The 27,148-nt window shown below is 40.0% G+C and overlaps 1 protein-coding gene across 7 annotated transcripts in view; it reads right to left on the bottom strand.

The window, feature by feature from the left end:
• Positions 1-21,954, bottom strand: part of LOC131234877 (uncharacterized) — a 57,415-nt gene extending 35,461 nt beyond the window's left edge. Inside the window, exons 1-3 of one of the 7 annotated variants that reach the window (XR_009165821.1) lie at positions 21,701-21,953; positions 21,284-21,334; positions 12,042-12,407 (exon numbers count right to left, since the gene is read on the bottom strand). Coding sequence is in view for 1 of the 7 variants with exons in the window: in XM_058231866.1 (XP_058087849.1) it covers positions 15,817-15,869; positions 21,284-21,334; positions 21,701-21,821 (225 nt within the window). In the remaining 6 variants the exon portion in view is untranslated. The other 6 variants (XR_009165819.1, XR_009165820.1, XM_058231866.1 and 3 more) reach the window with 6 other exon arrangements.
• Between the last annotated feature and the right edge of the window lie 5,194 nt (positions 21,955-27,148).

The raw sequence follows: 27,148 nt of genomic DNA, 5'->3' as shown, positions 1-27,148 counted from the left end.
TCCATACAAGCATTCATATGGTACAGGAGACTGCGAGAATTCAAGTAGAATAGCTCCGTCAATAGGTTGAATGCACCAACCATTATATGTCTAATCAGACTAAGGCCATGCAACCATTATTAGCCGTTGTGACAGAACGAACACAACCTACGTAGCAAAATAATGGTTGTTTGGTCGGTAATGTTATCCCTTTCCCACCTCATATAGAGGTCAAACGACCAGAGCAAGAAGCTAGGAATTATGATAATAGAAATCAAGGACCGGCAATGGGATTTTACCCTTCACAAGGTCCTAGGTTTTAAGAGAATTTTAATAGAGTTGGTCTGGATCATCTGCCAGCCATGGAACCACCACGAATCGATTGTGACCATATAATGCAACTCATACATGAGGTTGTAAGCCAGGTGTTGGGTTGCAATACTATTCCTACATATCATAAACCATACCCAAAATGGGTGGATTAGCAACACCTATTACCGAGAAATTACCGACCGAATTTCGCCCTATTCTTAAGAGAGCACGGTCAATTAACTATTGAACATGTTAGCCAATTCACCATGAATGTGCAGAATTAGCAAATAATGATTATTATAAATTGCAGTTATTCGGTCACTCTCTAACCACCGCGGCCTTCACATGGTATTCCAATTTGTTGCTAGATTCAATACATAACTGACAATAATTGGAAGAAAGGTTTCATGCTCAATTCTTTTCCAAGAATAGGGACATAATCATGGTTGATCTCGCACGATTCTGGCAATTACCCGGCAAATCCTGTGAAAGCTACCTCATGTGATTAAAGCGAACAAAGAGCCGTTGTAAGGTGCTCATGACCGAAGCCAAATTTGTGCAACTTGCACAAGACGGCTTGGAATACAAACTCCGTAAAAAGTTCATAAGCATGGAGTTTGCAAATTTATGTGACCTCACCTAGAAGGTCTCTCAATATGAAGAATTACTTCAAGAAGTGGCTAGGCAAGCAAATTCGTCAATTGGAACGTATTACAATGATCCTAATTATGAAATTGCAATCGCTGAAGTAGTGACTAAGAAACCACTAGTCTGCTCAGCATTAGTTAAGGCAAAGTTAGCCACCCCAATAGTCTAGAAGACTAAAAAAGTATACACCTTTGATATTACTCGGGCCGAGAAAATTTTTGACTTTATGTTAGAACCAAAGTTCATCAAAGTTCTGATTAATCACAAGAACCCCACTTATATATGTACATCCAAACTTGAGATGTAACTTGATTAATTGTGATTACAATGGACCCTCGACCTAGTGGCTACTTGAATGATAGGTTAAATGGAATATTGATGTGGGCTTACCATCCACGGATTTTATGCTTATGTAGCTTTTAGGGATGATCTTTCTTTTTACCTCATCGATTTGATACTTGCCATTTGTGGCTTCGATTTGATATTTGCCGCATGTGGTTTCGATTTGATATTTGGCATAAGTGGCTTGATGGATTATTATTTTTTTAACCATACGATAGTAAGTTCCACTTGTGGAACTATGATTGGCCACTAGTTGAGGAGGTTACCATTAGACATCCTAAGGTTGGAGTTTCATGAGTCAGAGATGGTGGTATGGGATACTATGCTCGAGCTATCGGCCTCTACTGGGTGACAAGCCCCCCATAGTGACATTTGAGCTTTCTTAAATTGCCTAGTTGCAATCGGAATAATAACGGTTGGGCTAATCATGCATTCATAGCATACGGGTGATGACGGGTGGCTAATTCTAGATGTTATAGCACATGCCCTTAGCGTGGTATTGTTTCGCTAGTGTAATGACCCGAAAAATTTTATGCCAAGACCCGAGTACTACCTCTATTTTCCTTAGAAGTTATTTGTGGGTTGCTTAGCGCTAAACTCGATTGTTTGTGAAATTAGCATCAATCACTTTAAATTTGATCTGCATGACTCAAAACCTGTAGAATCATTAGCGTTAGGTTACTCTAAAATCTGGGATTCATCGCTAAATCCAGTTGCTCTTGGAAATTTTTGAAAGTTCTAGATCGGACTTGGACCGCGCGTCGAAAGTCCGATAGCGATGATCTTAGGCAGTTGTGCTCACCATGTTGGGCTTGACCATCACCTCAAAAATCAAGTCCAGATGATGTTCTGGGTCAATTTGATTGAGTCTGGAGTGAAGAGTGTGAGAACGGTGAGCGATTAAACATGATTTTATGAAATCTGAGTCGTGTCGCTTGCGCGATGATTTTAAGCAATCTGACCGTTGGATTCTGACCCAATTTCACCCTCGGATCAGGGAAGGTGGCCCAGGCATGTCATAGTGCTTGTGGACTTGATCGAGTTTCGGTGACCGTTAAATTGAGTGTGGTCCGCCACGGCTGATCTGAAGATCCGACCGGTACGAAAACTCAGCCTGACCTAGATCCATGGTCAGTGAGCTTAAGTCCGACCGCATGTGGAAAAAGGCCCACCGGAAGTGTTCCGTTGGATCGAGAGAGGCTTGTTTTGGTTATAACCTAAGTATACCTTGGCCTTGGGGTTGTTTTCATCAATGTTAGGCCTATATATAGACCTTAAAACCCTCACTCTCTTTTCCATACGAATTTCCTAACCCTAGCTAAGAAAGAGAGAGGAAAAGAGAGAGTAAGTGAGAGAGAAGTTGGTGAATCATCTTAGATTCTTTCCTGTTGCTCTACATCCTTAAACCATCACTTTTGAATCGTTATTTCGATGATTCTAAGTTCATCCTTGGGTAAGTTAACCTAAACCTAATCTGTTTTAGAGCTTAGAATGGTTTATGTGTTGTTGTAGCTCATTTCTATTCTTGCCTTAGGTTGTCTAGTCGCCGTTGATGAAGACATATCGTCTGAATCAGTTCGGTGCTCTATTTCTGGTTTAAGGTGCGGAATTTAATCGTATAGGTTATGATTTTCAAGGCTTTCAATGCCAGTGAATAGTTTATTCTTGTTATGGATGAGATTTCACATGCCAAATGCTATGTTTATTTTGCGTTCCTGATATGCATGTGATATATTGAGATTTGTGTATTCTATGTGTATGTAGGAAGTACCGTGTATGTATAAAATATGAACCTGTGTTTGCCATGATTATCTGTTGTGTACCTATGCTAATTGTATGTGTGACAACTCCTTGGTAAAAGGAATTGTCCAAATGCGTGTATTTCAACATGCCTCATGTATGTTGAACTATGTATTCTAAGTGTTTGTAGAAATGTCTAAATGGTCTAAAGGGTGATATGTTAACCTAATTGTGGACGTTGAGAAGCGATTCTCAACACTCCTATTGATGTGTATGATTTACCACATGCAAGTCACATCCTTTGTTGTTTAACTTCAAGCATTACTTATGTGTAAACCCATGTTAAGTTGATATTCTGCAAATACTCACATACTATATGATTTGAATTATTGTTCCATTACTGTTCTAAGTTCTATATGCATATCTGTTGTAATGGAATGTGTTTGGGACTATGAATAGTCCAGGAAATCGGTAATCGGCCTTGAGATTGTGGAGGAGGTTGTTTTCGTCACAAAGGACGTGATTTGATGAACCCGAGTCGTATTAGAGTTGTCGGCAGTGGGTTGGCCACACGGAGTGTTTGCGCACTCTATGTCGATCAACCCAACGTGCGCTCGTGCTAGTCGAGTTCGTTAAGTAACCCGATTGTTCGATGTATGTTCACCATGTATGGACGCTATTGTTTGAATCTAAGGTACCAAACTTACCGATGAAATCCTATTAACTGTTGTACCTTGATCCGCTAAGACTCATGAGCCGGACATAGTGGTATGGGACACCGTGGTCGAGCTGTCGGCCTACGCTGGGGTGACGAGCCTCCCCGTAGTGACCAGTGAGCAACCAAACTCGTGAGCCGATTATGGTGGTATGGGACACTATATTCGTGCTGTCGGCCTGCATTGATTGGTGACGAGCCCTTTGTAGTGACCTCGAGCATACCTGGATACCGCATTGAGGTAACGAGCCTTATTGTAGTAATAAAGGTATGATAGGTGTGCATTAATTGGTGATGAGCCCTTTGCAGCGACCTAAAACCATATGATCGTATGAGATGTCTAGGACTGACGACCCTATAATGGATCACTGTTTGAAAATTGATATGAGGAAGGTACCTTAGCTTCCCAATCCTGTTGTATGAAAATGACTAATAACAACTTGGTAATCATGTTCATGCACCGCATTGCATGTGCCTGGAAGAGGTGGAGCACTTGAGGTGATGTCATGCGTAACGTAAGATGAAGACGTTGAGGGTGTACCAGCCAGGACATGCATCATTCTACATACATCCTTGCATTAATAAGAGTACTTAGGACATGTTTGATTGTTCTGCTTTATCATTACTGCTTGATTGAATTAATAACATGTTAACCTTTGCTTTATTGTTCCACTGAGTTGATCACTCACTCCCACGTTCTAGGACGATGTTTAAACACCCACCAGACTCTGTCTTAGATGCAGATATTGATGCGACCTCTGAGGCAGAGCAGGAGATCGAGGATGATGAGGCTGCATTTTCTTTCATGCAGTTTTCAGGCGGGTTCTTGTGAGCCGTGTCCTGATGCGTGGGATTCTGAGATTTCTTTTGGGAATAGATAATGTCTTTTAATGCTTGTATTTTTGGATAGAAACACTTGTAATATGACGTGGTATATATACGTATTTCAGGGGCTCACACATGTACACTTATATTTCTTTAAGTCTTCCGCTTGCGTCTATCAATTATCCCTGAATTATGTTTGCAGTTTGGCTTAATCTATTCCATGGTTTATGTACTCATACAGACAACATACATCCATCATTAAATATGTTGCATAAGTAATGTTCTGAAACTCGGGAGCTGAGTTATGCTCGACCCCCGAATTTCAGGGCGTTACAGCTAGCTCCTAGACCATTGACTATCACTCACTTTTGGTGAACTTGGTCACTCTGCATGTACGAGATGTACTTTCGCTGGTGGCCAGCCACGTGCATGGGTGTCCCTCAAAAGTCAACTAGATGAGCATCCTTAGTTGATGTGCATTCACGCATTCATGCATTTAATAAGATTACATTTGGATTGTTTTGTATGATTTCTTGTTTAGCTATACTTAACTAATGTGATGGTGTGTAATCTTGTGGGGAATTCATACTGATTTGGCTACTCATTCATCGAATATATAACAGTATAGGTAGTGTAGGTGGCTTAAATGATATTCATTATCAGATTAATGAGGAACAGGGTACAATTGTTAGGGATGCATGGCTATATTTGCCAAGAGAAACTGCATGATTTTACAGTTCAAGACTAGTTGCAATTTAATTTGTTTCATATGCTATATTATTTTATTTTGTAATTGTAAGTACTGAAACATTGGTTTGTATAAGCTATTTGGGTAGCCGCTCGTATATTCTAAATGTATATGTGATTTCCTTTATGCTTGATTTGTTAATCTTTCGCTAAGCTGCTAATTCTGAGAAAAGAAAAAACATATATAATTGAAATTTAGCTATCTATAAAGGTTAACACTCGGGCTTTCGGAAAACGAGTCGTATACTCCAGTTTCCAAAACTGGGGCGTTACAAGGTGGTATCAGAGTGGAGTGTAGACAAACCAGGCATTGGGAAAGAAGTTTATACAAACCTTAAATGTCTTAAGTTAGGATGTTTGAAATTAGACATTTGAACATAAGTGAATCTTCCCTAGAATTAGAAAATTGTTGGAAACATAAAGACCCAAATTTAGGTTCCCTAGCAAATTGTTTGATAATAGTATAACTTAGAAACAAAACTTAGGTTCCCCTAGAAATTATTAGGATAACCATTCGGATGTGTATGAAATTTCCTTAGAATTAGGGAAGGTTGAGAACTTAGAAACTTAAAACCTTAGGCCCCTTTGAACATTTTAGGTTTAGTCATCTAAATTTAGAAACAAAAACTTTGGTTCTCTTGTAAACTAATAGAATAGTTGTTTGAACTTAAAAACTAAATCTGGGTACCACGAGAGAACAAATACCCACTATGATGTATAAAAATAATAATAATAATTAGACAAGGACATTCCTTGTACATGACTTCTAAAAGAAAATTTTTTAGAAATCTAAGATGTGAACTTTCCTTAAATTCCATTAGTTAGAGATAACACCATCACAATATCCAACATATGAAATGAACTTAGGCATCGTAGGAAATTCCTTACCCACCATATCATACGTTAGATCAAGCATAAGTACTCCCTAAAATTTAAGGAATCATGCTGAAAATTGTACTTTGAATCACCTAAGACATCTCATTTGTTAGGAACAATATTTTCCACAAATTCCAGCGATTAAAACTAATTAAATGCGAAGTTATAAAATTTTGGGTAAATTTTCAACCCTAAGTTGAGCATATCGGGACTAAATTTGAAATCCTATGTGAACTTAGAAATTTTCAAACTCAAATTTCATGTAAAAATCTTGGTCATGAAATCTTAGGTAATGCATTAGGTAATCAGAGTGTGCAGTGGAAGCGTCACGGGCCACATAGACTTATCCTCCATGAGGGTATAAAATTTTATGATAATTCCCAGTATTCTAGAATAATTAAGATCGTGGACTAATGGAATCATGTTTAAGCGAAATATACACGATTTGACTCAAATTCTAAATCCTAACAAATCTCAATGATCTCAATGCTCTGATTAAGTAATGGATCGAGATTTATCGGGATTAGAGAATGATACTAGTAAATCCATTATTTTGCACAGGCAGAGGATCAATGTATCAGCTCAAACCTACTACAACCATCTATTTGTGTTAGCCCGATCACAGACAATAGAAAATTGTCTTACACTATTAGATGGTGGGGAACTATCATTAAAAGTAAAGGAAAAAAAATAAAGATATAATATTATTATTAGTTGTTACTTAAATGAACTTGTAATCCTAGTAAATACTATAATAATTGGGCATACATTATCAAATCTCAAGGGCAAAATTTTCTTTAAGAGGGATAGATTGTAAGGACCCCCTATTCTGGTAGTCAATCGTGAGCAGTTATGCATTCAAGTAAATTAAGTGGGAAAACTAGTGAATGCATAGAGACACCATAAAATATATTGTCATTCCCATTAATAGTAAAAGTACAGAATTTCGAGGACGAAATTCTCTATAAGGGGGGTAGATTGTAACACCCCGTACTTTTTAGTATTCCAGTGTTACCGTGTAACCTAACTTAATATGAATACTAACCTAGCTTACTTGAACATTCACCTTTATTATAGTCTAAATCCGACCATCGAAAGTAATCCCCCATATATCAAACTATCCATTTGATTGTTCTCATGATGGTCCATCATAACTTCAGAGACACCTACTCTAGGACTTCAATCACCACAATAAACAAATCAAACCATCCATTGTGATCGGACAAGGATTCTAAACCAACCCTTGCATGTTACACGATCTGGACCACGCATGACAAGTCACGAATTCTGGCGCAATCGGGGGTGCAGTGCCCCATTTCCATTTCCTACTCTTTATGTTGGCGATCCACGCAAAGGTCCTCCTTCCACGAATCTCAGCCGCTCGTTGGGGGATCATCTCAACCCTTCGTCTAGTGCCGAGGAAGGAGGAACACCCTGTTAGACGAAAGGTGGTGGGATGCTTTCCTCTTCGAGAAGCATGCGCTAGCTCGATCCAAGCCTCCCACCGAAGCTTCACTAATCAATCTTGGCCGCACAAGTTAGGGCAACCCTAAAGCTAGCCGTTAGGGTAACTAACTTCCTGAAAAATACTCCCTTCGCACGATAAAATAGTTACGGATGGGTTTCGCCCGTTCACTACTACTGATGGGAATGGTTGGCCTCACATCAATCAATGAGCCCATTCGGTCCATCCAAATGGTGCAGATCTCCTTGATAAACCCTGGATGAAAATTCTCCATGGGAGATGGTGTCATCTTCTCCGTCCAATCGAAAACCCACAATGATAATGTGGGCCCCAATTTTTTATCCAAGGCACTCATCTCATGGGCCATGGTGGTGGGAATCCACTCACGTGATGGGTCACCACCGTGCAAATAGAATCAGTGGGTGCAACCACCCTATCCAAGCGCTATGGCGTGAATTAATGACCACAAGATGCGATCCTAAAACCAGCCCTAGCCCTTTATAAGGCCCACGTTAGTCTCTGGATTCCCACTGAAAAAACAGGGAGAGAAACATAAGGAAAGAGAATGAGAAAGGGAGAGGGAAAAGTGCGGGTGCGGGTGCTGAACTCGGTGTCGCACTACACCGAATCGACCCAGCCGGCTTGTATTGGGCTAGGTTAGGATGAGCCCAGAGGCTCTGTAGACAGAGAGAAAGAGAGGAAGTGAGAGTGAAAAGAGAGTAAGGGGGAGAGAAAACAACTCTTTCCCGCCTCTTACAAGGACCCGACCCCCATCTTCCAAGCTCAAACCCATTGGAAAAATGCCAACAGATCTTTGTTTCCTCTCTCCTCCTAACTTCGTGAAGTAGGTAAAAGCCCTCCAGTAGCATCATTTTGAAGGGATACGTTGTTACTAAGGAGTCGCCATGGGAGCTTGATTCAACTCACTGTCGGGTCGACTTGTTTCGTTAGAGGCAGTTGGGTCCAGCGGTTTATGGGGTCAGGGTTTGTGGGTCAAGAAAAGAGAGAGAGAGAGAGAGAGAGAGAGAGAGAGAGAGAGAGATGGTGTGTGTGTTGCACCAACTCGACCCAACCGAGTTCAGTATGTTGAGACCGGTCTAGGCGCCAGCAACCCTACTAGTGTATGGGTCCGAGTCCTTCCAAAATGAAAGAAGAGAGTGAGGGGAGTGGATCTGGCTGCTAGTCGGGGTGCAGTTCACGTCGAGTGGCTGACTTACTCGACTCAGTTGGATCTAGCTTAATCTAGCAACCTTGCTGGATGTGTGGGCCTGAGAAAAGAGGGAGAAGGAGAGGATGAAAGAGGGCAGAGAAAAGAGTTGAGTTATTGAGTCGACTCAACAGAATCAAGTTGTTGACTCTACTCATCCTCATGAGTTAACTCACTGGACATTGAGTTGGGCCACATCTAACTTCCGCTGAGGATCCGGGTCTAATGGCGCACACACTGCTTAACGACATTATAGGCAATTCGACTCGTAAGGTGATGATTTCTTTCCCTTGAGCTTTTCACTTTCCTGTTTGCTTAAGTGATAGTTTTCATTTTAATTTTAACTATGATATATCTAATTCATGATTACTTGTTCTAGTTATTGAATCTAATTGTCAAATTATATGCTCACATTTATCTTGTACGAACATTTATATGGTGTACTTGTATATCTTTTCATGCTTGTGGATTACTTATAGATTGCTTATGGAACTTAAATTGCTACATCTATCAGTGGAGAACCCTACTTATATATGTACACCCAAACTTGGGGTGTAATTTGATTGATTGTGATTATAATGGACCCTCCACCTAGTGGCTACTTGAATGATGGGTTAAATGGAATATTGACGTGGGCTTACCATCCATTAATTTTGTGCTTACGTGGAAATAAAGAATTGAATTTGCAGCAGTTAGGGTTTATATTCTTTGAGAAACATTATATCCCTATATTGTTTTTGGTTAAGCATATACTACATCACCGACTCACGAGAAAGAAGATCACTACTCGAAGCCTCGACTACATCTTCAAAGCGACGCTGTCTTCTGAAGACAAGTATTGCTATTATTTTATTTCATTTGGGTTTGTTAAGATAGCTCAAAAATCTCATTTGAGTTGATTTGTGGTAGGCCCATGAAAATCACAAAAGAGGGTTTTATTATAGTAAGCCCGTGAAAATCACAAGAACTATAAAAGATTTATAAGGTAAACCTGTGAAAACCTTGATATACTAGAAAGCCAAAATTATAAGGGTAGTATTTTGGGAGTGGAGTAAGTGTGTGTTAAACATGGAACCACTATAACCCCTTGTGCATTTGTGGTGATTGTTTTATTTGATTCTCTATCCTTTTTCTGTTTTGAAATATTAATTTCAAGGATGTCGTGAAATAAGGTTATCCTACCTAAAATAATATGTGAAGGTTGTCTTATGAATTATTTCTTTCACCCCCAAAAAAAAAAAAAAAAAAAAAAAAGACATTTGTAGCTCATCTTTCAAGTGGTATCAAAGCAAGGTTGCTCCTTTTGGGATTTACCTCCTATAGCTAGATCCAGAGCTGTAAGATGTTAAATTTCGAGAGTTTAATAATTTCTAAGCCACCTCCCTTTGATGACTCAAATTATTCATATTGGAAAGTCGGGATGAGGATCTTCCTCAAATCCATTGATGAAAGAGTGTGGCAAGCCAATGTGACTCAATGGATCCCTCCTATGATGGAAGTAGTAGCTGAGAATGGAACTACGTCCATGAAAGAAATTGCTTATGGTTTTTAGAAGACTACTCAGAAAAGCGAAAGTAGTGCAAATGCTAAAGCCTTGAATAGTATAACTCGTGCTCTATCACCAAATGAATTCAAAAGAATCATTTCGTGTGATACAGCGAAACAAGCTTGTGATATATTTGAAATGACACATGAAGGAACCCATACTGTGAAAAAGTCTAATATCCAAATCCTCACAACCAAAATTGAGGAAATCCATATGAAAGAATTAGTCATTCATGATCTTCTACACAAAATTGAATGGCATAGTCAATTTTATGTGAGGTATTGATGAAAGCATGCTTGAAAGTAAGGTTTGTGCGAAAATACTGCAATCATTTCCTGATAGGTTTCATTTTAAAGTTAATGTTATATAGGAATTGAGGGATACTAATATATTGAAGGTTGAGGATTTGGTTGGATCTCTTCAAACTTATGAGAAAAATTTCAAAGCTCCTAAGAACAAGTCGATTGCCATTAAATCTTCTAAATCTAAATCAAACAGTTTTAATTTAAATGAAAAGGAAAATGAGGACGATATAGTTATGTTGGCAAAGAAATTTTATAGAATTTTCAAAAACAAGAAAAGAAGTGATTTTCAAAAACCATTTAATAAAAGAAAAGGAAACTCAAACTATTGGAAATCTAAATCTAAAGACACCTAATGCTTCAACTGTTCTGAATTTAGGCTTCTCGTTTCAAAATTTCCTAAAAAGGATAAATTGAGAAGAAAATGCATAATTGTCACTTATGATGAATTATAAGAATCTAAAAGCAATTCAAAAACTGATAAATTAGAATATGAAAATGTAAAAGATATTAATGCCTTTATGACTATAGCCAGAATTACTTATTAAGATGATTGTGAAACATCTAATTATGAAACTCCCGGAAGTGATTCTGAAAATGAAGACATTCTTCAAATAGTATATGATGTCCTATACAGAAAAAGTTGTAAGATTGCGGCTAAATTAAAAATTCAAAAAGAACAATGTGCCGAATTACAATTAGAACTTGAAAAGGTTGTTTTGGAAAATTCTCATTTTTCTGATTGTTTTGAAAAATCAAAATTACTTTCAAGTCTTAAAATTTCTAAATTGCAAAATCTTAAATATGAAAATGAGAAATTGAAAAATGAAGTTTGTTCACTTTAGAGTTCAAAGGATACTTAGAAATATACCCAAGGAGGCCATAAACTTGAAAAACTACTAACTTTATCTTGTCGATATGGTGACAAATCTGGACTTGGCTATATTAGATATAACAATGTCTAAGAATCTTGCTCCTACCTTTATAAAAAGAGAATTCTCAAACTCTAAAGCAGAAACTCTAAAAGAGTTAAACTATAAAAATAATAACTTGAAAAATACAAAACCCTTACAAAAATCCTCTAATGTAAAAACATTCGCCAACAACCACAGATATCAAAAGAGTGATAATAGAAATGCTCATCTTGCTAATAATATTGTGGACATGCTTCAAGAGCTATTGAAATCCAACTCGGGTAAGAATGGAGTAAACAAAATTAGGAGAAATCCTAACTCTCAAACATGACGAAAAGTAAGAGACCCTCCTAAGCCTAGAACTCTTATGAAATGGGTTCCAAAAGTTAAGTGTCTTATTATCTACACAACTTTCAAAGCAAGTAGTCATTCAAGATGATATTTGGATAGTAGATGTTCTAGACACATGACAGGTGATAAATCCATTCTCTCAAATATCAACAAGATCAATGGCGGATCAGTTACATTCGGAGATGTTACCAACTGTAAGATCATCGGCAAAGGTATTGTACAACTTTCCAACTTACCTATCTTTGAAAATGTATTATATGTTGAAGGTTTAAAACATAATGTCCTAACCATATCTCAAATTTGTGACAATAATCATAATATGAAATTTTCTTATCATAGATGTGAGATGATGAATAATAAAGGACATGTGATATTAAATGGTCGCAGAATGTCTGAAAATTGTTATATCATTGATGAATCTTGCTTAACAAATCATTCCTGTTACATAGTCCAAACAGATGAAACTGAATTATGGCACCAACGTCTTGGACATGTAAACTATAGAGATCTATATAAATTGAGCAAAAGAGATCACTTGCATGGCTTACCCAGGCTAAAAATGAAAGAAAACAAAATATGTGGTGCTTGTCAAGTAGGCAAGTAAATTAGGAGTAGTCACAAGAAAGTGAACTCCTTAGCCACTACAAGACTTCTTCAACTTCTCTACATGGACTTAGTCGAACCAACTAGAACTGATAGTAGAGGTGAAAAGAAATATTTTCTAGTTGTCATTGATGATTAAACTATATACTTATGGGTAGCCTTTTTAATAGAAAAGTTGGATGCTCTTAACGAAGTCAAAAAGCTTATAAAATGCATCCAGACTGAAAAGGAATTATCTATGATCAGAATAAGAAGTGATCACGGAACTAAATTTGAGAATATTAATTTTGAGAAATATTGTAACGACCATGGCATATTACATGAATTTTCTACTCTAAAAACACCTCAGTAAAATGGAGTTGCTTATAGAAAAAATAGAGTTCTACAAGAAATGGCTAGTGTAATAATAAATAGCATGAAGTTGCCTAAATATTTATGGGCTGAAGCTGTAAATATTGCATGCTATATAATTAACCATATTTACATAAGAGCAGGAAAAAATAAAACAGCTTATGAATTATGGTTTTAAAAAAAGCCTAGTGTTAAATATTTTCGTACTTTTGACAGCAAATGCTATATTTTACATGAGCAAGAAAATTTGGGTAAGTTCGATGCAAAAAGAGATGAGGGAATTTTTCTAGGATATGCTTTAAACAGTCGAGCATATCGTGTTTTAAGTAAAAGAACTGGGGTGATTCAATAATCAATAATTGTTGTAATTGATGATCAACCAATCAATCCCAGACTTGACCAAGATGATGGTGATACTGATATTGTTGTGATTAATCAATCTGAACCATCATCTAAATCAGATATTACTGAGTTAAGGTTAGTCAAAGAACATCCGACTGATCAAATATTTGGTAACCCTAATACTGGTGTTCAAACTAAAAGATATCTAGAAAATGTTTGCAATCATTCTTGTTTTACTTCCTAGATAGAACCGACTAATGTAAATGAAGCACTAGCTGATGAAAGTTGGATCATGACTATGCAAGATGAACTGAACCAGTTTGTAAGAAATGATGTACGATATTTTGTCCCCAGACCATCTGATAAACATGTGATTGGAACCAAATGGATTTTTAAAAATAAATCTGATGAACTTGAAAACATTATTAGAAATAAGGCATAACTGGCTGTGCAAGGTTATACTCAAATAGAAGGTATTGCCTATGATGAAACATTCGCGTCAGTTTCTCACCTTGACTTTATCAGGATATTTATTTCCATTGCTTGTTACACAATTTAAAAATATATCAAATGGATGTTAAAAGTGTTTTTTTTTAAATGGTGACCTAAATAAGGAAGTTTACGTTGAACAACCAAAAGGTTTTAAAGATTTCAAACTTCCTGATCCTGTATACTGTCTTAAAAAGGCATTTTATGGTTTAAAATAAACCCTTGGAGCATGGTATGAAAAATTGACTAAATTTTTACTTAGTCATAACTTTCAAATAGGTATTGACAAAACTCTGTTTATCCAAAGACTTAATGATGATATCTACTTTGAAGCTTTAAATCATCCATTTAAGTATGTATTCAACCTTGGATCCAAAACGGCATCGTGTGTCAAAAGCATATCTAATTATATCAATTTAGTACTTGAATATATGGAAACTAATGCAATTAATAGGATAAATATGCAATATTTAGGCTTGATCGGTGAAACGAAGGTCGCAAATGAATGGATAAATGTTATATTGAAGGGTGGAATGAGCAAAAGTTACGATATCTGTGGCGAAGATTTCTCTCAGAAACCTTTGAGCTTGATCTACAACTGGCATGGATGCAACAACCATTGGAAAAAAATGAATGCTTAAAGATGAGAAGAAAGGAAATTTGGGTGTGCAAAGGAATACCCATGAAAGATTCCTTTAAATAAGCATTTAGGATGAACAATCACACGCAAAGATGGGGTGTCATGTTAGTTGAAGTGGCTCATTAATTGTATGAAACGTTTCTTGAGGAGAGGAAACAAACGGGTGCACGACTTCTCATGAATAACTTGTTATTCATACAATTATGCACATAGGAGAAAATTGCTAAATATTAAAGACAAATAACACAATTGATGAGCAAGTTTTCTGATCGATTGTATGAAAGAAAAAGAAGTTACAAGACTAATAGTTGACAAGTACAAAGCCATCAAAAATTGAAAGACGAGAAAGATGCAATTGCTTCTTGAAGCTTCAACCATAAAAAATTGACCTCCCATCAATGGAGATTAGCTTTGATTTTGGCTTCTAAACGTGCAATCTCACCAATCAATGGACTAGGTTCTTACATGAAGGCACTTAGTTGATTGATTTCATCCGTCTAAACATATCTACACTCAGTCAAAGATTTGTGTTCTTCTTTTAGCAATCTCAGTTTATCTTTCATGACCGAAATTTGAGTCTTTAGATTGGTCAAGTATGCAACTAACTCTTTCAAGGTGTTGTATACTACAACAAGTTTATCCCTAATAGCTATGATTGTAGTCATCTTGAGGGAGGTGGCCGAATGCTCAGTTTGAAGTTTGTTGACCACAGTGACTGTATCCTGGTGTTCATAAATCAAGCTTAGAAACTCATAAAGTGTAGGTAGCTTGACCCACAAGGATTCATCCGATAGAGTAAGAGTTTGGTATCAGTGAATGAGAAAGTTAAGTCTCTTGATCGATATGCAATGATGTCAGTGATACCAGAATGAATGAGGATTCATAATTCTTCCTACAGTTGCTGAATTTCTGATGAAGGCGAAGGAGACTCAATTGTCAAGATGTCACGTGGGAAGGCATGATCGAAGGAAGATAATTTGTCTTCTATAGGAAACAGTTCTTCTGAAGAAGAAGACAAGGAATGAGAACCATCGACCAATGGGACCAGAGGAGTGGAGACATCGACCATTGGAATTTTTGTACCTTGACCAGGGACAAATTCAGTTGGTCAAGATATCTCTTATTCAAGTGTTTCTGCTTCATCTAGAAGAACAATCCCATGTTCATCAATAAGAGTGATTACTTAATCGGTTGGTTCTTAAGAAGAAGCAAGATGAATGGAAGATACGGTTGTTGCCATGACTGATTACATAATTTCTTAATTCTGATTAGGTGCGAGTGACACGATTATTGATTAAAAAGGAAGACTGGAGGACTTAAGAGGCAAGCATATTATTACCTTCTCTTGATTTGACCTTCAATTTGATATACTAATTGGCGAATATTACTTGTGGTCTTTCTAAATCAAAAACTTCAAGTGTTTCAGTCAGAGACTAGGTAGCGTCGACCGGAATGTCTGAAATAGAGACCTCGGCCTGAGGAGTTGATAAAGCAATTAATGTGGAAAAAAGAAAGTAAAAGAAAATTGCATAATGTCAGAATAACATCCACTTAAATTTGACCAAATAGCAATGGTAACGAATCGGTCAACCACTGGTGAAATTTTGGTATCGATGACCAAAGTCAGAGCTCAGTTATAGTGCGGAAAAGGAGGAGAATTGGGACGATATGGCTTGAGATATCAGTCAAAAGCAACATTAGTATAATTTAATCTTTCTTTTTCATGATACTATTTATTAAAGGCCCTATTAAAGTGAGCATCTTTATGTCCCTTATACGCCTCTCCATCTTCCAAGAATACCTAGTATGTGGAATACCTGGCCAGAATTTATATTTGTAATACTTCTCAAAGTTTGTGATAAATTTGGCCAAAGAGAAAATACATGAACCAATTCAACCAAATATTGTAGGCAAGGTAGGGTGAGGCATTACAAGAGGTCTAAGTTCAGAGATCTTCGAAGTGGTTGAAGGAATTGTAAACACTATGATTAAAGTAGTAGTTGGAACCATCTTAGCTGGATTTACCATTTTGGTTTTCTAAAATTTCAGCTTTAGGTTGAACTAGCTCGACCATTTTTATTAAAGAAAAAGAAGGATTGATCGTCTTTATTGGTGTTGGAGATGGGACGGTCGATGCGGTCAAGGTTGCCTTCCTTGATCGTGTCTTTCTCTGAACAGGAGGCATGACCAACTGAGAAGTAGTCAACTTCTTAGTACTTTCTTTATTTGTTTTCTTTTTCTCGGCCACTGGCTTTTCCACCTTTGATAAAGAAGAAATCCAACCAATTATTAATTCATGAGACCTGCTGATCAGAGTCCCATAGTAATTTTTTCACCAGGAGTGAAATGATTTTAGATGTTGTGGATGATTGATGAAGAGAGGGAGTGTGAAAGAAAAACTGATGAACTCAAACCCTTTATGGATAATCTAAAAGATGGTGACTGAGTCTACACTTGTCGATGCGTCAGGGGTTGGTTACAAATGCAGTGAATGAAAGAAAAATAGATACCTTGAGCCAAACCAAACTAGCGCACAAGAAAATTGGGGCAGTATTGCTCAATACCAGCCTTGGTATTAACACATGTGTCTATAGTGCCACCATATGGTAAGTCTCTTCATATTCGATAGCTTTTCCAAGCCACATCCATGAGGCTTGCCAATTCAGTGTTGATCGATTCATATTTTTTAGTGAAACATTTCGAACTGAACTCTTCATCTTTGAAGGGGCAAAAAGTATAAATGAACCTGTTGAGAGTGAAAGAAAGGAAAAAGTTCATACATTCGGGAAAATAATAGTTAATCTTGAAGCAAAGGATGTGTTGCGGTAGCTGAAGGAAGTGAAGTCTATCTCTATTAGAGCAGATTTAACGAACTTTGTTCTAAAATATTCATAAAACCACATCTGGACAAGTCAGATAGGCCCACCAGAGTGGTAGAATCCCTTTTGTGGTTGTTTCATACATGTTATAGTAAAGGTGGCCGAGCACGAAAGGGGTAAGGGTAAGCTGGCATCATTAAGCGAGAGCCTCTGTTAGGTGAATATATTCCTTGGTGATTTGCGAGCACTCACACATAACGAAAATCGGCAGATCCACATTAGCAGGAACGTCGTGCATTCTTATTCATCAAGCCCATCCCGAGATTTACGTTAAATAGCCATGAATGTAGAATATTCCTTACTAGTCTTGTCTGGGATAGTGAAGGGATGTGGATTTTTTAAAGTGAAGCCTGGGTAGACAAGCTCCTTAAAGGGCAAGAGGTGAGTGAATGCACATAGATCTATGATCGGTGGACCCATGGGACCACATTTAAAATGGAATGTATTGGTCGATCAACTCTAGAAAGTTGGTGCTGCAAGAAAGAATTAGTTGGATATTCGTACAAAGAAAAGTTAATGCATTCACAAATTCCTACTTCCATGTATCTCCATATTGTACTTCAATGTAAGAAAACCATTCAACCCAGCCATTCATCAGTTTCGACCATACTCATGGAGACTTAAATGCATTGGAGGGGTACAGAAGATTGTTTGATTGGACAAGCAAAACTCCATCAGGGCACTTCAAGAAGTTGTACTTGATTTCATGAAGTTTTTCATAGGTGACTATCGGATGAAAACCAAGACCAAGTGTTAATAATGCAGTGTCTAGTTCTATTGGAGTGTTGAATAGGAGATCATTAATCACTCTAGACAATAGGACATTAAGGTCTTTAATGAAGGATTCCAAGTAGAAAGCTGGAACAGAAAAAGAAGAAGATACAGCCATGATGAATTGAAGAGAGGAAATCATGTAGAGTTTGATGCAAAAAAAATAAGCGGAAGGAAAGAAGCGTTGACTTAAGATTTTCTTGTGTATTGGTTGTGATATATGCGCATTAATGGAAAGGTGAATATGACTCCTTGTATGATATGATTTTACATGACGTGTCACATGTATAGCCTAGAAGAGTGAGGATAAAAGATATCTTTTAATATGGCATCAATCGAGTAAAATCAATGAGAAAATAACACATGGGTTAACGGCCAATTGCATTTATAATATTGGCCAACGGAACAATATCGTTGTCACCTTTTTCACAAATGCAAAGCAATTAGGGGGGGGGGGGAGAGGGGATGTTGTACCCTATTTCTGGCTATTCTGAAAAAGCCAATATGAAGGCGACATGTGGCATTGCATGAGGAAAGTGAAGTGGATAAAAAGATCTTTAGAGATTTGGAGTGCTTTTTACAAAATTACAGCTGGTGTAAATCTAGTTTTACACATCAATGGATGGTCGACAGATTATTGTAGTCGATATACAAGAAACGTGGTTGAGCTGTTTAAGATATAAAAGGTGACCAAGGGCAACAAAGCCTTGGGCGACAAAAGTAGAACTGTCATAAAGAGAAACGTACTAAAAGAATGATCTAAAGAAGAGAAGAATTTGAAATAGCTTTTGGATTATTATAATCGTTGCAATAATAGAAGAATGATCTGGAAGAATAAGGTACAACATAAATCTATAAATAGCATATGAATGTAATAGAGAAAAAACCAACCAATTCAACACAACAAACAATCAATCAAATTTATCAGTTTATCTTTTATCTCAGCTTATACTAGGAGTAGCAATGATTCTTAGCCACAATCTTTAGTTGTAATCCAAGCCTACACCCATACGTTGTATTTGTTCTTTATCCAATATCAAACAATTCTTTAAAGAGATGCATTCTTGCAGTTGCTCCTAATGACCAATTGTGATTTTTTTCCCTTTTATTTGATTTGCACTGGTATGCTGAAATTAATTTCTTGTGGAAGGCACAAAGTTACCCATCTTTGGAGGAAGAACCCCACCCTCCAATTATCTCTTGATCATTATAAACTTCTGCAAGTGGTTAAATAAGCAATCTATATTATCCTAATCTAGTCATATACGTTCATATTGGACGTATGTACTTATTTTAGTGTTTGGCGTTTGGCGTTTGGCTTCAAAGTTGATTGGTTTACATCGAGGACACCCGCACAACAAAAAACAGACTAAGCAACCAATAATAAGGAGGGCAAAAGAAGCCCGGCTGGGAAGATACATATCCAACCAACTCTAACTTATGAAGCAAGAGCTTGAGCTCAGGCACAGCCCAACATGGAGTAAAATTTAAATTAAAAAAATTATTTATTTAAATAAATGATAAAAAAGAGATTCATTAACCATATATTTGGGAGCTTAAAGCCCATCAAAACCATAGCTACATCATTAGATACTAGCATCACCATGTAAAACAAAATGTTTAACCTGAATAAATAAAATCTGATATCATTTATGACATAGTGCAAAGTCTAGGGTTATTCAGGTCCATAAGAAAATATTCGGGTTCCCACTGATATTAAATAAGTAGGATTTGTGGGTTCCCACTAGTTGGTCCCTTATACACATGTGCATCTCTAGCTCAGCTACTCATCGGGCCCTAATAATCAAGCTAAATGGGATGGACTTGACACGGGCCAAACGATGCAGCCAGATTCTCCCAATTCCTTAAGTGTCTTATGTCCATAAAAAGGTGAGATGCAATTGTCAATGTTTCAATACATATTTATGGACCCCCAATGATCTTTGCCTGTAAAATTTAGAGTGATAAATATCACCCTATTTTTGAAAATCTAACAATAATATGACAAGAAATACACCAAACAAGACCTCAAAAATCATAGAAACATTAATGAATTTGTTATACAAAATACATATACTTATAATATAAATTTTAAATTTAATATTTTTAATATTTTTATTTTTAGTAAAAAAAATTCCTGATAAATTTATGTGAAAAAACCCAAAATTTGGAAATCTTCACAAATATTTTGGCTGAGAAAAGCAGAGGAGATTTGTCACTGTTGATGCGGTTTTCCGGCAGACCCTCCTTGGTTGACCCTCTTGTACCTACACAAGTGTAAAAGAGAAACAAAGGAGAGCCTGGCTAGCGCAGGAGACTCTCTGATGCCTAAATCAAGAACAGGGTCTTTTTGTAGGGTAGGGTCTCCAGAAAAGAGACACCAGTCGAATGCTAGGGTTAGAATCTGCGTACCTTTAAAGGTTGGGGATACCTCTATATATATAGGGAAGAGAGTCCAATAGTACGAGGATTCATCCCGATATCTTAGATATCCGTCCGGATCTAGGATCTTTATAAGATTACTAATTTCTGAGTTTACCGACATCTGATCTTATCCCCCGAAGATCTAGGGGGAGATCTTCGGGATGATAGGAGATCCATCAAATCTCCAGCTCGGATTTGGGTCGGCTCCCATAGGCAGGTGTCAGCTCGGGAATAAACGACTCCGATCTTCTTGACAGATCACCATTCACCATCTTCGACCAATGGTTGGGTCATAGGATTTGTGTTCCTTTTAGCTGGGCGCTAATGATCTTTGACCTTGTCATGGGACATCGCCCGCCTGTAACTGGACTTTGGCTGATCAATGGCCGAGCTATGACTAAGCTATAATCGGGTAGTAGGCGATCTGTGGTTGATCTATGGTCGAGCTTTATCTGACCTATGACCGTTCTGTGGTCGATTTGTAATCGACCTATTAGATTGGGACACAGCTTATTCGAATGGGCTCGTAGCCATGTTCTTAGAGTGTCCTTACAATTGCATTGACTTCCTTAAAGGTCGGCCTATTTGGACGTAGACGCCTTATCAGGCTCGGGTTTTACTGGGCCCGTGTTGGTCAAGTAGAGTTGGTCCATTACATAAGCCAACTTATGGACTTGTCAAATTTTCCCCCAATAGTCACTATGGTCAGATCTTTGTCAAATCAGCATCGATGGTGAAACCCATGTGGGGGCGAGAAAAAGAGGGCAAATCTAACAATAGAAGCTGAGCGGGAGGTTATGATATGAGCGACTTACCTGGCTCGCATTTTATTTGGCACTTGAGTTCGCAGCGTGCCATTAGCCTCGCTGGAAAATCAGAAGGAAAGAATTAGAATATAATACATTGGGTTGGGGTAATTCAAATGGGATGATGTATCGGGGCTTTAGCTTAGGTTTTTTTTTTTTTTCAACAGGAGGACAAACAAGGTGGTCTACTCGGTGGAGGGCCAACAATAGTTTACCTCATCCGACAAGGTGTTCCTTTCCAAATTACTGGATTTGCACCGCGTACTTTTCACGACAGGTAATCTTATGTGCAAGAGGAGTTTATGTGAATAAATCGTGCAAACATTGAAATCCCAAAACAATCCCAATAGCAGAGGAGAGAAGGAGAAGGATCAAACGACTCAAAATGGTGCAGCATACACGATAGGGAGGAAAGAGGGAACTTACTGTCTTTCTGAACGCAGGCGGTACTGCAGGCGTCATTGCAATCAGCAGCAGAGGCCTCCCCTCTACCCATTTGAGATGCCAAGAAAAATAAGAGAAGAACCACTGCTACTTTCTCTCTCATCTCTCTCTCGCTCTATCCACCCACCACTTGCTTTTTTAACAGGAAATCAGACCACAAAAATGCCCTTCGTCTTTGGTCCAACCACTGCAATTACGACCAGTCAACAAAGGTGACTCGCTTCTTATCATAAAAGAGTAAGGCGTTTTTTTTTCCCCTAACTTTTGTACGCTCTCGAACCTTTTAACACTTGGACACTTTCTCTGTTTTTTTTAAGATTTTTGTTGGGGACAAAAAGTACAAGTCCGCAGACTCGGACTTAATGCCTCGGATCACCAAAGGATGCGCCAAATCCGAGGCATGATTCGCTAAACCGAGACAAAGGTTGAGTCGGATCGGACGACTCATCAGCATTCCGGGCATGCGTCGGGCGGACCTCCTTACCAGATCGACCATCGCAAGATCAAGCCTCGTCCCGGATATCTTGGGATAAGGTCTCCGACCCCGAAGCTCACGGGATCGGATGAAGGCCCGAGAGGGGCACGATCCTATCTCCGTGATCCCAGGAGAAGATCCCGCGCACAATATCAGGAAGAGAATCCGCGTACGATTAAATGCCCCCGCAGCTATAAAAGAGGGACCCCTGTCACCTTGAGAGGTACGAAAAGATTTCTCTCTAAAAACTCATCAATATACTTAGACCCAGAATCCAGGCCTGACTTTGGCATCGGAGGGTCCCCTGCTCAAGCCAGGGTCTCCTTTGTCTTCTCTCTCTCTGTGCAGGTATACGAAGGTCAAAGAGGACGAACTGGATATTTACATCAACAGCTTGGAACCGGATATTTACATCAACAGCTTGGCGCCGTCTGTGGGAACCGTACAAAAAAGCCATCTCATATCTCTATATTGATTTCAATGGTAATGACTAGAAGGACGGTCCCAGAGGAAGATTTGAATGAGATTGGAGGGCCGGTGGGTCCAGTCGCGGTCCCCGCAGCCCAGAACCCACCTAACAACTGCCAACGAGGAGCGACCAGGACAAGCAACAATAAGCAAGGTCGCGACGATGGACGGTTGGATAAGGAGGTTCAAGAAATCCGGTCTGATATGAATGTGATGAAGCAGATGCTGGAACGAATGTATCAGCAACAAATGCAGCCGCTCCCGCATCCTCAAGGGGAGACAACACAACCCCAGGCGCACGTACCAACTACGGCGGTTGATCCTCAACCTTCCGCGCCACAGTCTCTCCGGCCGAGTCAACCCCAAGGCGGATCAGAACCATCTCCAGAGCAGTCAGCCAACGCTTCCCTACCCCCGACTGATCTTCGGCACGAGATAGAGCGAAGAAGGCGTAATCGCCCATCCATCGAAGGCACGGCAGAGAGCAGTGAACCTTGGAAAGTCGATATTCAAAATTTTAAAAGAGAAGTGCGGGAAGAGATGGCGAAAGAAATGGCGGACATGAAGCACGGCCGGAATGGATATTCAACCGGGTCCGAAGCGAAGGCGTCCCCCTTTGTGGACTCGGTATTGAAGGCCCGGTTGCCCGAGAGGTTTCGATTACCTCAAATCACTCCTTTCACCGGCAAGACCGACCCGACCGAGCATATTGAATGCTTCAGAACCTACATGGAGCTCCACGATGCCTCGGATGCAGTAATGTGTCGGGCCTTTTCTCTTACATTGACCGATGTAGCTCGACTATGGTTCAAACAGTTGAAACCAAAGTCCATCAGTTCATTCGCTGAGCTGAGCGACGCCTTCCTCACCAACTTCATCGGCGGAAAGAAGAAATTGAAGCCCCCTGCACATCTGAACAACGTAGTTCAAAAGCAGGGAGAGCTACTGAAAGATTATATCAAGCGTTTTAATTTCGAATCCCTTCAGGTTCGAAAACATTCAGAAGAAACGGCCCTCAATGCGCTCATGCAAGGAGTTAGAGATAAACCATTCTTGGCATCTCTAGACAAAACTCCCCCCGATACTCTGGCAGAATTTATGGCACGGTCGGACAAGTATGCGAATGCTGAGGAAGCGCGAATCCTGCGTGAAACTAAAACTTTGGCCAAAGAGTCGGCCAAAAAGGAAGCCGACTCGGCCGGAGGAAGGAAACGCAAGGATGATCAGGCGCGTGATGAGCGAAGGTCAGGGAAACGGCCGGATCAAAGATTTTCCACATATACTCCCCTGAACAAGACTCGGGAAGAGGTATTGATGGAAATAAAAAAGCGAAGGCTTTGTTAACTGGCCCAGTAAGCTCAGGAGTAATCCTAATCGGCGAGACAAGGATAAATACTGCCATTATCACCGTGATCACGGGCATAGCACAAGTGATTGCCGTCACCTAAAAGAAGAGATCGAACGACTCATCAAAGACGGTCGACTCAGAGAACATATGGTTAAAGCTGGAGTAGCTGAGGCACGCCAGACCGAGAATCAGCCGATGGAAGAAATCCGGATGATTATCGGCGGTCCACAAGGTGGGGGCGACTCAAACAATGCACGAAGGAATCATGCAAGAAAACTTAGTCAGCCTCAGTCCGAGCTCATGATTATAGATCGGCCACCAAAAGAGAAGAAAAGGGAAAGATATTGCATATCGTTCACTGAGGAAGACGCCCGAGGTATCCATCACCCCCATGATGATGCGTTGATCGTCACCCTGGCGATCGCTAACCGAAAAGTATTCCGGATACTCGTCGATACGGGGTCATCTGCAGACGTGTTGTTTACTCAGGCGTTCGACAAAATGGGGATCGAACGGTCCATGCTACGCCCGATTCGGACCCCGTTAATCAGTTTACAAGTACTGCCCGAAGGAATTGTCTCATTACCACTCACCGCTGGTAGTGCCCGCATCAGACGACGATGATGGTTGACTTCTTGGTCGTCGAACCCTCAGGATACAACGCAATACTCGGCCGACCTTCATTGAGTCTCCTCCAGCCGTGGTATCCACATACCACCTTTCAATGAAATTCCCGACGGAGTCGGGAGTCGAAAGTCAAAGGAGACCAGCAAGATGCGAGGCGATGCTACATGATAGCCGTAAAGGAGCCGCCGACAAAAGTCCGACCAACATATTAACAATCGAATCATTGGACCCTGGGCGAGAATTATGAGCGAGGACAGCTGGTCGAAGATCTTGTCTCGGTCCCCTTGGTCGAGACGGATGGATCCAAGACGGTACGAATTGCTCGTCTCTACGTTCCCCTTTGAAAGAAAAGTCGATAGCCCTACTCCGTAGGTATGCCGACGTATTTGCCGGAGTCATGAAGATATGCCCGGATCGACCCTCTCGTGGTGACTCACCGACTCGGCCGATCCGTCAGACGACCGATCCGACGGCGATCGCCGCCCCGAACGATACGCCATCATCGAGAAAGAAGTCAACAAACTCCTCCGGCCAATTTCATAGAAGAAATACACTATCCAAAGTGGGTCGTGAATGTCGTGCTTGTAAAGAAATCCAACGGAAGTGGCGAGTCTGTGTATTGACTATACCGACTTAAATAAAGCTTGCCCCAAGGATAGCTTTCCGCTTCCGAGGATAGACCACTAGTAGATAGAGCCGGACATGAGCTCCTTAGCTTCATGGATGCATATTCAGGGTATAATCAAATTGTAATGCATCAAACAGATAAATCAAAAACTACCTTTGTCACCGACCAAGGCCTTTATTGTTACCGAGTGATGCCATTTGGTTTGAAGAATGCCGGCGTAACTTATCAAAGGTTAGTTAATAAAATCTTTGCCCGGCTTATAGGCCAAACCATGGAAGTATACATCGACGACATGCTTGTCAAAAGCATACATGCGGCAGATCATGTGAATGATTTGGAAGAAATGTTTCTAATCCTACGGAAGTTCCGGATGAAGCTAAATCCGAGTAAATGTGCTTTTGGAGTAGGCTCCGGAAAATTCCTCGGTTTCTTGGTCAGTCAGCGAGGAATAGAGGCAAACCCTGAGAAGATAAAGGCTTTGATTGATATGGAATCCCCCAAAACTATTAAGGACATCCAAAGGTTGACCGGGCGAGTCGCAGCACTTAATCGGTTCCTGTCCAGAGCCACGGATAAATGTCTCCCTTTCTTCAAACAATTGAAAGGAAGGCAAACGACGGGTTGGACGGAAGAATGTGAAGCGGCATTCCAACAATTAAAGTCATATCTCGGTTCTCCGCCTCTCTTATCAAAACCCGAATCAGGGGAGTCCCTGCTCCTTTACCTAGCAGTATCCGAGGCAGCGGTTAGCTCGGCTTTGATACGAGAATCCGAAGGAAAGCAACTGCCGGTCTATTACGTCAGCAAAGCGTTACTGCCTGCAGAAACGAGATACCCAAGCTTGGAAAAAGTCGCCTTGGCTTTAATAATTTCCTCTCGCAGGCTCAGGCCGTATTTCCATGCCCATACTATCATCGTGATGACCGATCTTCCGCTTCGCCAGGTATTGCAGAAGCCAGAGGCTTCCGGCCGACTCACTAAATGGGCTATCGAGCTGAGTGAGTTTGATATTCAATACAGACCAAAGGCAGCAATCAAAGGGCAAGCCGTAGCTGATTTTATCGCCGAGGGGACGCTTCCAACCGAACTCTCAGTAAATAATGCGCCGAAGGACGGTGCAGTTCCGACATCAACCGCTCCCCCTTGCCCTATTCCATGGAAACTGTATGTCGACGGTTCTTCCAACGCGAAGGCCAGTGGGGCGGGGGTTGTGCTGGAAACTCCCGATAATACCTATATACAGTATGCCTTACGACTCGGATTCCAGGCGTCGAACAATACGGCAGAATACGAAGCATTGTTACTCGGCCTCCGACTCGCCGCTAGTATGGGAGTTACCCACCTAAGCGTTTTCATCGACTCTCAGTTGGTTGTTAATCAAGTTACCGGTGTATACCAAACACGGAAAGACCAATTAAGAGCATACATGGAGAAAGCGAAAGAACTTGTCAATGGATTTCAGCTCTGTCGTGTCACTCGGATCCCTCGCACAGAAAACAGCAAAGCCGACTTATTAGCAAAGCTCGCCTCCGCCGATGAAGATGATATACCCAGGTCCGTCCCTATCGAATACGTTGACAAGCCGAGTGTAAATGAACCAATTGGCGAGGCCGTCAACACAATCGACTCGGGACCATCCTGGATCGATCCAATCCGCCAATACCTTGACGAAGGAAAGTTGCCTGAGGATCGCGCCGAGGCTCGACGAATTAAGATCCGAGCCTCCCGTTACACCATACACGACGGAACCCTCTATAAGAAAGGTTACTACGCCCCGTTGCTGCGGTGCCTCAAACCCAGCGAGGCAAACTATGTATTACGGGAAATCCATGAAGGAATCTGTGGAAACCACTCTGGAGGGCGATCTCTCGCCCATAAGGTCCT

This window comes from Magnolia sinica, chromosome 19 (assembly GCF_029962835.1).
Source record: "Magnolia sinica isolate HGM2019 chromosome 19, MsV1, whole genome shotgun sequence".
Classification (NCBI taxonomy): domain Eukaryota; kingdom Viridiplantae; phylum Streptophyta; class Magnoliopsida; order Magnoliales; family Magnoliaceae; genus Magnolia; species Magnolia sinica.
The sequence above is the reverse complement of the archived record's forward strand: the minus strand, read 5'-3'. Positions and strand labels throughout refer to the sequence as shown.